The following is an 18,289-nucleotide window of genomic DNA, read 5'->3' on the forward strand; positions in this document are numbered from 1 at the left end:
CATTATGTGGTCCTGGGGGGGGGGGGGGGGGACATTCAGCATATACCTGATAACATTATGTGGTACTGGGGGGGGGAGACATTCAGCATATACCTGATAACATTATGTGGTCCTTGGGGGGGGGACATTCAGCATATACCTGATAACATTATGTGGTCCTGGGGGGGACATTCAGCATATACCTGATAACATTATGTGTTCCTAGGGGGGACATTCAGCATATACCTGATAACATTATGTGGTACTGGGGGGGGGAGACATTCAGCATATACCTGATAACATTATGTGGTCCTTGGGGGGGGGACATTCAGCATATACCTGATAACATTATGTGGTCCTGGGGGGGACATTCAGCATATACCTGATAACATTATGTGTTCCTAGGGGGGACATTCAGCATATACCTGATAACATTATGTGGTCCTGGGGGGGACATTCAGCATATACCTGATAACATTATGTGTTCCTAGGGGGGATATTCAGCATATACCTGATAACATGATGTGGTCCTGGGGGGGACATTCAGCATATACCTGATAACATTATGTGGTCCTGGGGGGGGGGACATTCAGCATATACCTGATAACATTATGTGGTACTGGGGGGGGGAGACATTCAGCATATACCTGATAACATTATGTGGTCCTTGGGGGGGGGACATTCAGCATATACCTGATAACATTATGTGGTCCTGGGGGGGACATTCAGCATATACCTGATAACATTATGTGTTCCTAGGGGGGACATTCAGCATATACCTGATAACATTATGTGGTACTGGGGGGGGGAGACATTCAGCATATACCTGATAACATTATGTGGTCCTTGGGGGGGGGACATTCAGCATATACCTGATAACATTATGTGGTCCTGGGGGGGACATTCAGCATATACCTGATAACATTATGTGTTCCTAGGGGGGACATTCAGCATATACCTGATAACATTATGTGGTCCTGGGGGGGACATTCAGCATATACCTGATAACATTATGTGTTCCTAGGGGGGATATTCAGCATATACCTGATAACATGATGTGGTCCTGGGGGGGACATTCAGCATATACCTGATAACATTATGTGGTCCTGGGGGGGGGGACATTCAGCATATACCTGATAACATTATGTGGTCCTGGGGGGGGGGGGACATTCAGCATATACCTGATAACATTATGTGGTCCTGGGGGGACATTCAGCATATACCTGATAACATTATGTGGTCCTGGGGGGGGGGGGACATTCAGCATCTACCTGATAACATTATGTGGTCCTGGGGGGACATTCAGCATATACCTGATAACATTATGTGTTCTTGGGGGGGGGGGACATTCAGCATATACCTGATAACATTATGTGGTCCTGGGGGGACATTCAGCATATACCTGATAACATTATGTGGTCCTGGGGGGACATTCAGCATATACCTGATAACATTATGTGGTCCTGGGGGAAGGGACATTCAGCCTATACCTGATAACATTATGTGGTCCTGGGGGGGGGCATTCAGCATATACCTGATAACATTATGTGGTCCTGGGGGGGGGGACATTCAGCATAAACCTGATAACATTATGTGGTCCTGGGGGGACATTCAGCATATACCTGATAACATTTTGTGGTCCTGAGGGGGGGGGGGACATTCAGCATATACCTGATAACATTATGTGGTCCTGGGGGGGACATTCAGCATATACCTGATAACATTATGTGGTCCTGGGGGGGGGGACATTCAGCATATACCTGATAACATTATGTGGTCCTGGGGGGGGGGGGGGGGACATTCAGCATATACCTGATGACATTATGTGGTCCTGGGGGGGGGGGGGGGGCATTCAGCATATACCTGATAACATTATGTGGTCCTGGGGGGGACATTCAGCATATACCTGATAACATTATGTGGTCCTGGGGGGGGGGACATTCAGCATATACCTGATAACATTATGTGGTCCTGGGGGGGGACATTCAGCATATACCTGATAACATTATGTGGTCCTGGGGGGGGACATTCAGCATATACCTGATAACATTATGTGGTCCTGGGGGGGGACATTCAGCATATACCTGATAACATTATGTGGTCCTGGGGGGGACATTCAGCATATACCTGATAACATTATGTGGTCCTGGGGGGGGACATTCAGCATATACCTGATAACATTATGTGGTCCTGGGGGGACATTCAGCATATACCTGATAACATTATGTGTTCTTGGGGGGGGGGGACATTCAGCATATACCTGATAACATTATGTGGTCCTGGGGGGACATTCAGCATATACCTGATAACATTATGTGGTCCTGGGGGTACATTCAGCATATACCTGATAACATTATGTGGTCCTGGGGGGGGACATTCAGCATATACCTGATAACATTATGTGGTCCTGGGGGGACATTCAGCATATACCTGATAACTTTATGTGTTCTTGGGGGGGGGGGGGACATTCAGCATATACCTGATAACATTATGTGGTCCTGGGGGGACATTCAGCATATACCTGATAACATTATGTGGTCCTGGGGGGACATTCAGCATATACCTGATAACATTATGTGGTCCTGGGGGAAGGGACATTCAGCCTATACCTGATAACATTATGTGGTCCTGGGGGGGGGGCATTCAGCATATACCTGATAACATTATGTGGTCCTGGGGGGGGGGACATTCAGCATAAACCTGATAACATTATGTGGTCCTGGGGGGACATTCAGCATATACCTGATAACATTTTGTGGTCCTGAGGGGGGGGGGGGGGACATTCAGCATATACCTGATAACATTATGTGGTCCTGGGGGGGACATTCAGCATATACCTGATAACATTATGTGGTCCTGGGGGGGGGACATTCAGCATATACCTGATAACATTATGTGGTCCTGGGGGGGGGGGGGACATTCAGCATATACCTGATGACATTATGTGGTCCTGGGGGGGGGGGGGGGGGCATTCAGCATATACCTGATAACATTATGTGGTCCTGGGGGGGACATTCAGCATATACCTGATAACATTATGTGGTCCTGGGGGGGGGACATTCAGCATATACCTGATAACATTATGTGGTCCTGGTGGGGACATTCAGCATATACCTGATAACATTATGTGGTCCTGGGGGGGGGACATTCAGCATATACCTGATAACATTATGTGGTCCTGGTGGGGACATTCAGCATATACCTGATAACATTATGTGGTCCTGGGGGGGGGACATTCAGCATATACCTGATAACATTATGTGGTCCTGGGGGGGACATTCAGCATATACCTGATAACATTATGTGGTCCTGCGGGGGACATTCAGCATATACCTGATAACATTATGTGGTCCTGGGGGGGGGACATTCAGCATATACCTGATAACATTATGTGGTCCTGGGGGGACATTCAGCATATACCTGATAACATTATGTGGTCCTGGGGGGGGGGCATTATAGCCCACTATACCAAGCAGAGCAGGCATAATCAAAATGACACTGAATCAAGGTTGAGACAAGCAGTTTCTTAACTTTGATGTTAAAATATCTAGTGTTACGATATACAAATTTCAATTTGTTCGCCATTTTGAGAAATAATTTTTAGCAGCAATCAGGTCTCCAGAAAGGGATTGATCTAAGGACACACCAAGATAAGTTACACTTGTTTTAGATTCCATCTCCTTACCTTCACAGTTTACCGTTATCTTGTCAGCCCTAAGCAATCTACGTTTTGTTCCAAACAAAATCGATTACGTTTTTCCCAAATGTAGCGACAATTTTTTTGTCAGTCAACCAATCTGTAACAAAATGCAATTCCTTTCTCATGGTCTCCTCTATGTAAACTGTATCCTTCTCTGATACCAGTATGGCTGAGTCAACAGTATGAAGCAGGAGTTTGCACTTCACTGTATCTGGCATATCATTAACATATATAAGAAATAAGAGAGGCCCTAAAATTGATACTTGCTTATAATGATTATGTGTTGACTTCTTATATGGACCACCTGGGGAGAACCCTGACAATGAGTAACAATACACAGGGTACCAGTACAGCTGTATACACGGGGTACCAGTATAGCTGTATACACAGGGTACCAGTATAGCTGTATACACGGGGTACCAGTATAGCTGTATTCACGGGGTACCAGTATAGCTGTATACACGGGGTACCAGTATAGCTGTATACACGGGTTACCAATATAGCTGTATACACAGCGTAGCAGTACTGAGTCAATGTGGCTTTATGACGATCCGCTGACTGTTTATAATATGGAATAGAGGTCGACCGATTATGATTTTTCAACGCCGATATCGATACCGATTATTGGTCTTCCAATTATCGGTATCGGCGTTGAAAAATCATAATCGGTCGACCTCTATTCCATATTATAAACATATATATATATATATTTGTTATAATGACAATTACAACAATACTGAATGAACACTTATTTTAACTTAATATAATACATTTAAAAAAATCTATTTAGTCTCAAATAAATAATGAAACATGTTCAATTTGGTTTAAATAATGCAAAAACACAGTGTTGGAGAAAAAAGTTAAAGTGCAATATGTGCCATGTAAAAAAGCTAACGTTTAAGTTCCTTGCTCAGAACATGAGAACATATGAAAGCTGGTGGTTCCTTTTAACATGAGTCTTCAATATTCCCAGTTGAGAAGTTTTAGGTTGTAGTTATTATAGGAATAATATAACTATTTCTCTCTATACCATTTGTATTTCATATACCTTTGACTATTGGATGTTCTTATAGGCACTATAGTATTGCCAGCCTAATCTCGGGAGTTGATAGGCTAGAAGTCATAAACAGCGCTGTGCTTGAAGCATTGCGAATAGATGCTGGCAAACGCAGGAAAGTGCTGTTTGAATGAATGCTTATGAGCCTACCACCGCTCAGTCAGACTGCTCTATCAAATATCATATTATGGACTTAATTATAATATGATAAACACAGAAATACGAGCCTTTGGTCATTAATATGGTCAAATCCAGAAACGATCATTTAGAAAACAAAACGTTTATTCTTTCAGTGAAATACAGAACCGTTCCGTATTTTATCGAACGGTGGCATCCATAAGTCTAAATATTGCTGTTACATTGCACAACCTTCAATGTCATGTCATAATTATGTAAAATTCTGGCAAATTAATTACAACCTTTGTTAGGAAGAAATGGTCTTCACACAGTTTGCAACGAGCCAGGCGACCCAAACTGTTGCATATACCCTGACTCTGCTTGCACAGAACGCAAGAGAAGTGACACAATTTCCCTAGTTAATATTGCCTGCTAACATGAATTTCTTTAAAATATGCAGGTTTAAAAAAATATACTTGTGTATTGATTTTAAGAAAGGCATTGATGTTTACGGTTAGGTACACATTGGTGCAACGACAGTGCTTTTTTCGCAAATGCGCTTGTTAAATCATCACCCGTTTGGTGAAGTAGGCTGTGATTCAATGATAAATTAACAGGCACCGCATCGATTATATGCAATGCAGGACAAGCTAGATAAACTAGTAATATCATCAACCATGTGTAGTTAACTAGTGATTATGTTAAGATTGATTGTTTTTTATAAGATAAGTTTAATGCTAGCTAGCACCTTACCTTGCACCTTACCTTGGCTCCTTGCTGCACTCGTGTAACAGGTGGTCAGCCTGCCACGCAGTCTCCTCATGGAGTGCAATGTAATCGGCCTTAATCGGCATCCAAAAATGCCGATTACCGATTGTTATGAAACCTTGAAATCGGCCCTAATTATTCGGCCATGCCGATTAATTGGTCAACCTCTAATATGGACCACCTAGTACTACTAGTAGGAATTTTTGTTTTTTCTGAATATGTGATGTTTTGTTCCTCTACATTTGTAATTCCATTCAACACTACAGTGAAAGTCAATGTTTGTATATCTGTTTTTTCGTATAGGAAAGTTATTAAAAAAGATATATAAAAAAAAAATGTCTGAGTCAACAAAAGCATTTTGAAATGGCATTGTGACTCAGGCATTTCTAAAGTCTGTATAGGTAACCTCTGCTCCTCCTCTCCTTCCTTCCAGAATCCCTGCAGCTCTCTGTCTCTGAAGAGGAGGTTCCCCCTGAGCAGCAGGAGTGGAGTCACAGTCTGGGGCAGGAGGACCCAGAGACCACACAGATTAAAGAGGAACAGGAGGAAGTCAGGACCAGTCAGGAGGAAGAGCAGCTTCAAGGGCTCTTTGATACCAAAGACTCCATATTCACTTCTTCCTGTGTGAAAAGTGAATGTGATCAGAAAGACCCACATCAAGAAGCCATACTAGCTGAACACCCAACTCTCAGTCCACTGAAAACGTCTAAACTACAGTCGTTTCGTTTGTTGTTAAATGAATGTTTAACGGCATCTGCTGCTGTGGAGATTCTTGGTGCGGTTGAGGAAACTGTAGCAGAGTACCAGGAAGAGAATGATCTGCTACGGAGACTGCTGGAGATCACACCGGAGATAAAACTATGTAGAATAGGTTTGTATGTATATCTATTGATAGTTAGCTATAGTTCTAGTAAATTAATAAACTGTTTATGCTTTTTTATCACCATTTTAAAAAATGTAAGCATTTTCATTTATTTTTTACTTTTACCTTGAATGGATGATAATAGCCCCGACATGCCAATGCTTTCCCTTGCTTGGACAACCTAGTGTTTAATGGAAAGAGATTTCTAGGTTAAGGGGGGACTTAGACAGCAGCTTCACATTTTTCCAATTACAACAACCTATATGTCCCCTGCCAGTCACGAATGATGAGTAAAATTCTATTTTAACTTTCCCGGAAAGTTGGTCTTTATTTTGCACTTCTGACTCCGGTGCTACATTTGAGTTTTTCAACATCCATTTTGATTTCGCTGAGGATGATGATTTGGTCAAGTGTTAAATGTTTTATCTAGAAACACTTGATCCTTGATTGTGATACAGTTTTGTAAACCTTGAACACTCAACTTAATTATCATTCAAAATAACTTTACAAATACAACAGACACACTTGCTGTTTTAAAACAGATTTCCACAGAGTTTCTTTTTTTTGTGTTCCCTCCCGAGTTTCCATTAGCGCAGGAAGTGTCGTAATTCAGGGTATCGTGCAACTCAAAACACCTCTATGGTAATGTATTAAAACAATACACAGTTTGTTTCTGTGTATATACCCTGTATATACCCTGTATCTTTTATATTCGTACAATTATTTTGCGGTGCACAGGAGGATGGTGGCAACTTAATTGGGGAGGATGGGCTCGTGGTAATGGCTGAAGCGGAATTAGTGGAATATCAAATAAATCATGGTTTCCATGTGTTTGATGCCATTTCATTTTCTCAGTTCCGGACATTGTTATGAGCCATCCTCCCCCTCTGCGGCCACCTGTGCTACGGTGATATGAAAGTAAAGTTTCTAAGGTTTTGAAAATAGTTGTTGTTAAAACAGCCAGTTTCAGTCAGCTGATTCTAGTTATTCCTTCTGGAAAGTTCTAGTCAAGCAGCTTTCATGCTGACTAGACCGGGCACGCACGTGCGTCCAAGGGCACCATCGTGCGCATGTTGATTTTTGCCACACCAGACGCGATCAGGACATACAAGTTGAAATATCAAAATGAACTCTGAACCAACTGTATTAATTTGGGAACAGGTGGAAACACATGAAACGTTCATGCATATTTAGCTAGCTAGCTAGCTAGCTAGCTAGCTAACTTGCTTTTTCAAGCTAATTTGTCCTGGGATATAAACATTGGGTTGTTATTTTACCTGAAATGCACAAGGTCCTTTTTTTTCTGGATCTTTGTAGAATTTTGACCCATTTTAAGTCACACAAAATCGTGTGTTCTCTACTCCGACAATTAATCCACAGATAAAAGGGGAAACTGAGTTAGTTTCTAGTAATCTCTCCTCCTTCAGTCTTCTTCGTCTGTGGATTTATGGCGGTTGGCAACCAACTTTAAGGTGTGTTACCATCACCAACTGGACTGGAATGTGGACCTCAGTTCATCTTTCAATCTCCGACGTGGGTATATGCTCTTAAAAACCAATGAGGAGATGGGAGAGGCGGGACTTGCAGCGCATCAAGTGTCACAAATAGAACCAAGTTATATTGTAGCGCCTGGCTACGCAAATGCGCGAAAGCAGTTTGGATGAAATAATTGAATAACATGTATGTGTATATTTATTTTGCAACGCTCGCGGACACAACGTGGGCAGTGTGGTCATCATGTTAGTCTCCCATAAGAGGACCACCAATTTCCTTTCATTCTTATTGGTTAAGGTTACACCAGTCAGTATTATGTAAGCCTATCAGCAGTCAATATTCCCGGGATGTTCAGTGTAGGGCCCCAGCAAGAACAAAGACCAAAAACAGTACAGTATGAAGATAGGCAGAAACTGTTTCTCCAATATAAATCCCCGATCACACTTGTAGGTGACGTTGGCTAGCTAAGCTCATGCGTAGACCCAATGACGTGTTTGTAACGGTCATCTCGTGCCGAACTGTGCATGTGTAGGCTGTCAAATCAAAAGGCACTCCTTCGATATAAAGTTGTTTTTGACGAAAATGAAAACGTGTCAGTTTGTCACTTTCACGAGGTTGGAGTAATAACATGTTCAACTATTTAAGACATTGGCTCGAATCTAGGTTGTGCCTTTAGATTTCAAGAAAATGAACAACTAAGGAAGAATTGTTCACTTCTCTCATTCACTTCTCAAACCCCTGCTTGGTCTGTTTCGCAAGTGTTCCCAGAAGTCTTGTGATGTTGTGCCTCTGGGTTTATAAACTCTGCGAGCATATCACAGACAGAAAGAGAAACCCAGACTAGTCGTTGGGCCTGTCCGGGGGTATCATCGGACGGGGCCACAGTGTCCCCCGACCCACCCCTGTCTCATTCTCCAGTATCTATGCTAAAATAGTCTTATGTGCCTAGGGGGCTAGGGTCAGTCTGTTATATCTGGTGTAATTCTCCTGTTTTATCTGGTATCCTGTGTGAATTGAAGTATGCTCCCTCTAATTCTCTCTCCCTCTCCCTCCCGGAGGACCTGAGCCCTAGGGTCATGCCTCAGGACTACCTGGCCTGATGACTCCTGGATGTCCCAGTCCACCTGGTCGTGCTGCTGCTCCAGTTTCAATTGTTCTGCCTGCGGCTATGGAACCCTGACCTGTTCACCGGATGTGCTACCTTGTCCCAGACGTGCTGTTTTCGACTCTCTCACTCTCTCTACCGCATCTGCTGTCTCAACCTCTGAATGCTCGGCTATGAAAAGCCAACTGACATTTACTCCTGAGGTGCTGACCTGTTGCACCCTCTATAACCACAGATTATTATTTGACCCTGCTGGTTATCTATGAACATTTGAACATCTTGAAGAACAATCTGGCCTTAAATGGCCATGTAATCTTATAATCTCCACCCGGCACAGCCAGAAGAGGACTCGCCACCCCTCAGAGCCTGGTTCCTCTCTAGATTTCTTCCTAGGTTCCTGCCTTTCTAGGGAGTTTTTCCTAGCCACCGTGCTTCTACATCTATCGACATGCTGTTTGGGGTTTTAAACTGGGTTTCTGTATAGCACTTTGTGACATCTGCTGATGTAAAAAGGGCTTTAAAAAATATATTTGATTGATTGATTGACTTCACAGAGGAGACGTTTCCTAACGGAAATATGAAAATACATTCTACAACGCACCAATAGGATCTCGCTAGCTCGTGCTTGGCTCTGCCCCCCCTCCTTGCTTGTTCTGACCCTATGCTTCATTTGCTCCTACTAGTGACGGGTAAACAAAACTTCCTTAAGGTTTTCCAGCCAATTGTGCCAAAAATAGGTAAATTATTCGCGGCTTTGATCAACAGTGTACAGTAGTGGCACCTGCTGGGGATTTTTTTTTAGAGCAGCCAAATTATTATTATAATTTTTTTTGTTACCCCTTTTTCTCCCCAATTTCGTGGTATCCAATTGGTAGTTACAGTCTTGTCCCATCGCTGCAACTCCCGTACGGACTCGGGAGAGGCGAAGGTCGAGAGCTGTGCATCCTCCGAAACACAACCCAACTGCTTTTTTGACACAATGCACATCCAACCCGGAAGCCAGCCGCACCAATGTGTCGGAGGAATCACCGTACACTTGCCGACCGTGTCAGCGTGCATTGCGGCCGGCCCGCCACAGGAGTCGCTAGTACGCGATGGGACAAGAACATCCCTGCCGGCCAAACCCTCCCCTAACCGGTACGACGCTGGGCCAATTGTGCACCGCCCCATGGATTTCACGGTCACGGTCTGCTGCGACAGAGCCTGGACTTGAACCAGGATCTCTAGTGACACTCTCTAGTGACACAGCTAGCACTGCCTTAGACCACTGTGCCATTCGGGAGGCCCGAGCAGCCAAATTATTATCTATGACGTCCCCGTAAGGCGTTCGCTGTGTAGCCTTTTTTTCTTCTACCAAACCAATCAGGTGGTTGTTCGACGAAAAGAAGCTTCAGTTGTCATTGATCACGTGCTTCTGATAGTGTGCTCATGCTTGTATTGCTTTGCTTCAAAGTACACTGCTTATGCCTCAATCACACCTACAGCGTCGTGGCGCAAAAATGGTAAGCAGCATCGTCTGGATATGTTCGCAACAACAGTTTAACATTCACCTTCTGCTACCATTTCTGTCAGGCCATCTACGCATACTATTTGATGGATACGTTCGATAGATTCAACGTATTCCACCACACAGAACGCACTGCAACTGCCTCTTCAACGCGTTCCATTGGAAATGAATGTACTTCTGGTGTTCCAAAACGCAATGAAGCTGTCGGTGTGATCGAGGCGTTTGACTCCGGGCATCAAACGGAACATCACTAGCTCCCACCATAAACGACACAGGTGAACTATCATAGGGGATAGTTAGTTAGGTAGAAATATCTTTGAGCAGAGCAGATTTGAGAAATGTGCTTTCTGGAAAGGGTGGGATACCTAGTCCGTTGTACAACTAAATGCATTCAATTGAAATGTGTTTTCCCCTTTTTATTTCTCTCCTGACGGCCACTACATTTTCCCTCAACCTGCTACTTGTCCTTCGGATGTCACATATCTTTGCTGTTCTGTTTTTTTTAAGCGTTCAGCTCCAACTTCAGTTCCAAGAGATCTTTGTCTTGTGGGTTTGGAGCCAAGTAGAATCTGTAAATAATTATATTGTGTTGAGCTCGTTGTGGCCCTGCTACACTACAGTCATCGGGCGTCCCCGCGTTTGCCGTGTAGACATCAGCCATTGAGGGAATGCTTCCTTTGAAATCAATGGGATTACGCTGAGCCGTGGTGCATAGGTCAAAGGCCCTCATGACTTCGGTCGAAAGCGGGGAGGGAGGAGATCCCTTATCAAATGGAACAGTAAGTTGTGCTGCTTGGTCATGTTGTCAACAAGGCAGCATGATGCATCGTCCAGAAACATACAACATCTCTTTATCATCAAATAAATGTTTGAATTTTCTTAGTATTTTCCATTTTTTAAGAAAGATAAAGCGTTTTTAATCAAAACCAATCACTTTTGCATGGGAGAACACAGAATCCTACTAATTACTACACGTGTTTAATTACGTCACTTTTGTTTTGAGCCAACTTAGCCATGGAATTTGAACAGGGAACCTGGCTCACCCCAGGGAGGAAGCCCGGTTCCAAATCGAATGCGATCAACTTTCTGCCGAAGAAAAACACGCCTACACTGGCGCCCAGGCAGGATCAATGAAAGCTGATGAAAGCTAATGAAAGCTGATGAACGCTAATGAAAGCTAATGAAAACTAATGAAAGCTAATGAAAGCTAATGAAAGCTAATGAAAGCTAATGAAAGCTAATGAAAGCTGATGAAAGCTAATGAAAGCTAATGAAAGCTAATGAAAGCTGATGAAAGCTAATGAAAGCTAATAAAAGCTGATGAAAGCTAATGAAAGCTGATGAAAGCTAATGAAAGCTAATAAAAGCTGATGAAAGCTAATGAAAGCTGAGGAAAGCTAATGAAAGCTGATGTTGCGTCACACCCAATGGCAGCGTCCAAGCTGAAGAATCGATGAGGTTCAATTTTGGAAAGCTGACAGGCACCTTCATTCTATCTTGTGAATTGAAATAATGAGAAATAAAGTTAATTTAGGTTGCATTATGGTCTCCACTAGACACCACTGGCTATTTTACTAAACTTGATGAAGTCAAGAAGATACTAGCTAGTAGAAACTCTAGGTTACATTGACAATGTTCACAATGTAAACAAAATAAACGTGTAATTAGAGGATTATTTAGTACATTTATAACAGTATAATATATAATATAATACATTTATCATCAGCTAGATTAAGCTGATCTTTTTCTTGAGCAGATGGGAGCCATAAGAAGCCCAAACAGATATAATATTTGGCTTAAAACATAATCATTTCAGACTTTGCTTACATTTGTATATGATCACCTGTCTTTCTGTTGTGCGTTGGAAATGCTTGGGAACAGATTTGAATCACTAAGAGCTGATTTCCTGGTGTTTTTACAGTCTTCAATGTCCAACAAAGAATTTATACTAAAAACTTTGGGGGAGGGAGCCCAAATAAAACCACCCGCGGGCCAAATTTGACACCGTGGGCTGCCAGTTCGTGAACCCTGATTTAGTACAACCACTAGCAACAATATAAGAGTACTTGCTAAAAACTTCTCTATTCTAATTTCCTCTACTGATTATGGTACAGTAGAGGAAATTAGAAAATATACGTTTTTCCCCCTCTGCTCCTTTCTCAAAACAACACTCTCTGTGTCGCTGGTAGAACGCGATGTTGCTGGCATAGCAACGCACCGCTTATAGTGGATCTAAAGCGTTAGCGTTAGCATTAGCATTAAAAATGAATGGGCAGTTAGCAAGCTGGTTAGCGATGTTAGCCGTTTCCTTCAATTAAACCCCCCCTTAACCTGGACATCTCTTCCCATTGAACCCTCCTTAACCTGAACATCTCTTCCCATTAAACACCCCTTAACCTGGACATCTCTTCCCATTGAACCCCCCTTAACCTGGACATCTCTTCCCATTAAACCCTCCTTAACCTGGACATATCTTCCCATTGAACCCTCCTTAACCTGGACATCTCTTCCCATTAAACTCTCCTTAACCTGAACATCTCTTCCCATTGAACCCTCCTTAACCTGGACATCTCTTCCCATTGAACCCCCCTTAACCTGGACATCTATTCCCATTAAACCCTCCTTAACCTGGACATCTCTTCCCATTAAACCCTCCTTAACCTGGACATCTCTTCCCAGTAAACCCTCCTTAACCTGGACATCTCTTCCCATTAAACCCTTCTTAACCTGGACGTCTCTTCCCATTAAACCCTCCTTAACCTGGACATCTCTTCCCATTGAACCCTCCTTAACCTGGACATCCGCCTCATCCCTGTTCTGATCAGACATGAAATTGAATGTCATAGAGATCTATAATTCGTGAGTGATTCCAAATTCTGTTATAAATAACGTCTGCTATTCCTCTCCTTCCCTCCAGACTCCCTGCAGCTCTCTGTCTCTGAAGAGGAGGTTTCCCCTGAGCAGCAGCACTGTGAGCAGGAGTGGAGCCCCAGTCTGGGGCAGGAGGACCCAGAGCCCATACAGATTAAAGAGGAACAGGAGGAAGTCAGGACCAGTCAGGAGGAAGAGCAGCTTCAAGGTCTGGAGGCTGATATCATAGAGTTCAATTTCACTCCTTCCTGTGTGAAAATTGAATGTGATCAGGAGGACCCAGTTCAGTCCCTGACTCTTCCCCAAACCCAGACTGTGGAGAACAGAGAGAGTGACTCTAAACCAGTGGATCTCAAACCTTTTGTCAATGTGACCCACTTAAATGGTCTTGACCTACCAGATAATGACAGCAATACCTCAAGCCACAGTACAGCTGTAAGCAGTGACACAGTAGGACTTGATAGCAGGCCACCATTGGATCCAAGCCCACCATTGGAGAAACATAGGTCCAAATCAAGCACCACAGCTAGAAGAACTCACCAATGCCGTGATTGTGGTGAAACGTTTGCTCTGAAAGCTGACCTGCAGAGACATGTGACTCTCCCCAAGAAGAGACCCAGTGAATGTAGATTCTGCGAAAAACGTTACAACTCCACCTGTAAACTAAAGGCCCATGTCCGACGCTGTCACAGTGGGAAACCCTGCACCTGCCCTGTTTGTGGAAAGACCTTCAAATACAAAGGCTATCTTTCCAAGCACTTAAGGATTCACACAGGAGAGAAACCATTCAGCTGTGGTGACTGTGGGAAAAGCTTCACTCAGAAGGGGAACCTAACAGAACATGTACTGACTCACACAGGAGAGAAACCATTTAGCTGTGGTGACTGTGGGAAAAGCTTCAGTCTCAAGAAGACACTAACGGATCATATACGGACTCACACAGGAGAGAAACCATTTAGCTGTGGTGACTGTGGGAAAAGCTTCAATAAGAAGGGACACCTTTCCGTGCATCAACTGACTCACACAGGTGAGAAACCTTTTAGCTGTGGTGACTGTGGGAAAAGCTTCAGTCAGAAGGGGAACCTAAGCATTCATAAACTGACTCACACGGGAGAGAAACCTTTTAGCTGTGGAGAATGCGGGAAAAGCTTTGGGCTCAAGCGGCACCTAACCATGCATAGACTGACTCACACAGGAGAGAAACCATTTAGCTGTGGAGACTGCGGGAAAAGCTTTAATCGCAAGGAGGTCTTAACCATGCATATACGGACTCACACAGGTGAGAAACCATTTATCTGTGGTGACTGTGGGAAAAGCTTCAGGCATAAAGGGTCCCTTAAGATACATATATTGTCTCACACAGGAGAGAAACCATTTAGCTGTGGAGACTGTGGGAAAAGCTTCAATCAAAGGGGTAACCTAAACATGCATATACGGACTCACACCAGAGATAATTCATTTTGCTGTGGAGACTGTGGGAAAAGCTTCAATCAGAGGGGGAACTTAACCACGCATATACAAACTCACACCAGAGATAATTCATTTCAATGTGGAGACTGTGGGGAAAGCTTCAATGAGAAGGGGCATCTAACTGAACATATACGGACTCACACAGGAGAGAAACCATACAGGTGTGGTGACTGTGAGAAAAGCTTCATTCAGAAGGCGGACCTAAGGAGGCATATACTGACTCACACTGGAGAGAAACCACATGGCTGCTCCGTCTGTGGTAAAAGATTCACTCAGAAGTCTCATCTGCTGAGGCATGTGGATAAAATCCACAAAGGAAGAAAACAGGACAGAAACTGAAAGAGGAAAGAACATTAGGACAAAGAGATTGTCTGTCAGGTAAGTGAATAAAAAAGCAGGATGTGGACAAATCTCTCAGGAAGCAACAGTGATATGGCCCTCATCAAATATGCAGACGACATGGTTCTGGTTGCTTGCCTGGAGGTCAAGTCCATCTCCAGCTACTCCCAGTTCATTGACTGCCTCTTGACGTGGTTTGACAATATCTTAGGAGCTCAGTCTGGGTCTCAACTTACTATTAAGACTCAGAATAGTAGAATACACCAGGTCCAATTTAGACATTTGGTTGTGCATCAGCAGTTTGTTTGTCACTGATAATCACTCGATTAGCGATGTCAGCTAACAATTTTTATATTGGAAGTTAGTCTAGCCAGCTATCTAAACTTAGTAGTAATCACTGCTGAATACAGACCGGGCAGGGAATGTGCCCAGGGGCCCATATTAACTTGGAATAAGTCATTACGGTAGGGGGGCGGCAGGTAGCCTAGTGGTTAGAACATTGGGCCAGTAACCGAAAGGTTGCTAGATCGAATCCCTGAGCTGACAAGGTAAAAATCTGTCGTTCTTCCCCTGTTCAAGGCAGTTAACCCACTAGGCCATAATTGTAAATAAGAATTTGTTCTTAACCGACTAACCTTAAATAAGGTTAAATAAAAAATTACAAAATGTGTAGAATTGCAGAAAAGGAATTTTAAAACATACATTTCTCTTCACCATCAGGGGGGTACTCAAATGTTTTACCACGAGGTGGGGGGCACCCCAACCAAATCTCTCAGGGCCCCAAAAGGCAGGAGCCGGCCTTGGATTTACTTTTGTAAAACACATTTATTTGGTTTGAATGAAACACTACAGATTAAGATTCCTTTATTGTCCAATTGTACAGTTCCAAATTCAACTCCCGCTTCCATGTCAACCCCTCCTAAAGAGACGCATTCAGAAAGTATTCAGACCCCTTAACTTTTTACTTATCAATCTACACACGATACCACATAATGACAAAGCAAAAAAAAATTATATAAATATTTTTACTTAAATATTATAATTATTTTTGCAAATTCATTAAAAATAAAAAACAGATACCTTATTTACATAAGTATTCAGACCCTTTGCTATGAGACTCGAAATTGAGCTCAGGTGCATCCTGTTTCCATTGATCATCCTTGAGATGTTTCTACAATTTGATTGGAGTCCACCTGTGGTAAATTCAATTGATTGGACATGATTTGGAAAGGCACACACCTGTCTATATAAGGTCCCACAGTTGACAGTGCATGTCAGAGCAAAAACCAAGCCATGAGGTCGAAGGAATTGTCCGTAGAGCTCCGAGACAGGATTGTGTCGAGGCACAGATCTGGGGAAGGGTACCAAAAACAATCTGCAGCATTGAAGGTCCCCAAGAACACAGTGGCCTCCATCATTCTTAAATGGAAGAAGTTTGGAACGACCAAGACTCTTCCTAGAGCTGGCCCCCTGGCCAGACTGAGAAATTGGGGGAGAAGGGCCTTGGTCAGGGCCTAGGTGACCAAGAACCCGATGGTCACTCTGACAGAGCTCCAGAGTTCCTCTGTGGAGATGGGAGAACCTTCCAGAAGGACAACCATCTCTGCAGCACTCTACCAATCAGGCCTTTATGGTAAAGTGGCCAGACGGAAGCCACTCCTCAGTAAAAGGCACATGACAGCCCGCTTGGAGTTTGCCAAAAGGCACGTAAATGACTCTCAGACCATGAGAAACAAGATTATCTGGTCTGATGAAACCAAGATTGAACTCTTTGGCCTGAATGTCAAGCTTCACGTCTGGAGGAAACCTGGCACCATCGCTACGGTGAGCATGGTGGTGGCAGCATCATGCTGTGGGGATGTTTTTCAGAGGCAGGGACTGGGATCAAGGATCAAGGGAAAGATGAACGGAGCAAAATACAGAGAGATCCTTGATGAAAACCTAATCCAGAACGCTCACAATCTCAGACTGGGGCGAAGGTTCACCTTCCAACAGGACAACGACCCTAAGCACACAGCCAAGATAACGCAGGAGTGGCTTCGGGGCAAGTCTCTGAATGTCCTTGAGTGGCCCAGCCAGAGTCCGGACTTGAACCCGATCTAACATCTCTGGAGAGACCTGAAAAAAGCTGTGCAGCGACGGTCCCCATCCAACCTGACAGAGCTTGAGAGGATCTGCAGAGAAGATTGGGAGAAACTTCCCAATTACATGTGTGCCAAGCTTGTAGCTATATATCCAAGAAAACTCAAGGCTGTAATCGCTATCAAAGGTGCTTCAACAAAGTACTGAGTAAAGGGTCTGAATACTTATGTAAATGTGATATTTTCATTTATTTGTTAACAATTTGATAAAATGTCTAAAAACCTGTTTTTGCTTTTTTATTATGGGGTATTGTGATGTTATTATGGGGTATTGTGATGTTATTATGGGGTATTGTGATGTTATTATGGGGTATTGTGATGTCATTATGGGGTATTGTGATGTCATTATGGGGTATTGTGATGTTATTATGGGGTATTGTGATGTTATTATGGGGTATTGTGATGTTATTATGGGGTATTGTGTGTAGATTGATGAGGGTGAAAAAAGGATTTAAATCATTTTAGAATAAGGCTGTAAAGTAACAATGTGGAAAAGAAAAGGGGTCTGAATACTTTCAGAATGCATTGTATATAGAGGTTGGAGCAGGGGTCTGAATACTTTCAGAATGCATTGTATATAGAGGTTGGAGCAGGGGTCTGAATACTTTCAGAATGCATTGTATATAGAGGTTGGAGCAGGGGGCTGAATACTTTCAGAATGTATTGTATATAGAGGTTGGAGCAGGGGGCTGAATACTTTCAGAATGCAATGTATATAGAGGTTGGAGCAGGGGTCTGAATACTTTCAGAATGCATTGTATATAGAGGTTGGAGCAGGGGTCTGAATACTTTCAGAATGCATTGTATATAGAGGTTGGAGCAGGAGGCTGAATACTTTCAGAATGCATTGTATATAGAGGTTGGAGCAGGGGGCTGCCA

At 43.3% G+C, this 18,289-nt stretch overlaps 2 protein-coding genes across 3 annotated transcripts in view; one reads left to right on the forward strand and one right to left on the reverse strand.

Moving 5' to 3' along the window:
* LOC115194676 (gastrula zinc finger protein XlCGF26.1-like) overlaps positions 1–15,271 on the forward strand; it is a 900,659-nt gene extending 885,388 nt beyond the window's left edge. For both annotated transcript variants that reach the window (XM_029754571.1, XM_029754570.1), the window contains exons 2-4: positions 6,055–6,104; positions 13,557–14,739; positions 14,824–15,271. In XM_029754571.1, the coding sequence (XP_029610431.1) occupies positions 6,055–6,104; positions 13,557–14,739; positions 14,824–15,269 (1,679 nt within the window). In that variant the 3' untranslated portion in view covers positions 15,270–15,271. The remainder of the gene's footprint in view (positions 1–6,054; positions 6,105–13,556; positions 14,740–14,823) is intronic.
* The window catches only part of LOC115194677 (zinc finger protein 37-like), a 1,069,572-nt gene that overhangs the window by 993,608 nt on the left and 57,675 nt on the right, over positions 1–18,289 (reverse strand). The window lies entirely within an intron of this gene.

Source organism: Salmo trutta, chromosome 5, assembly GCF_901001165.1.
Source record: "Salmo trutta chromosome 5, fSalTru1.1, whole genome shotgun sequence".
Classification (NCBI taxonomy): Eukaryota; Metazoa; Chordata; class Actinopteri; order Salmoniformes; family Salmonidae; genus Salmo; species Salmo trutta.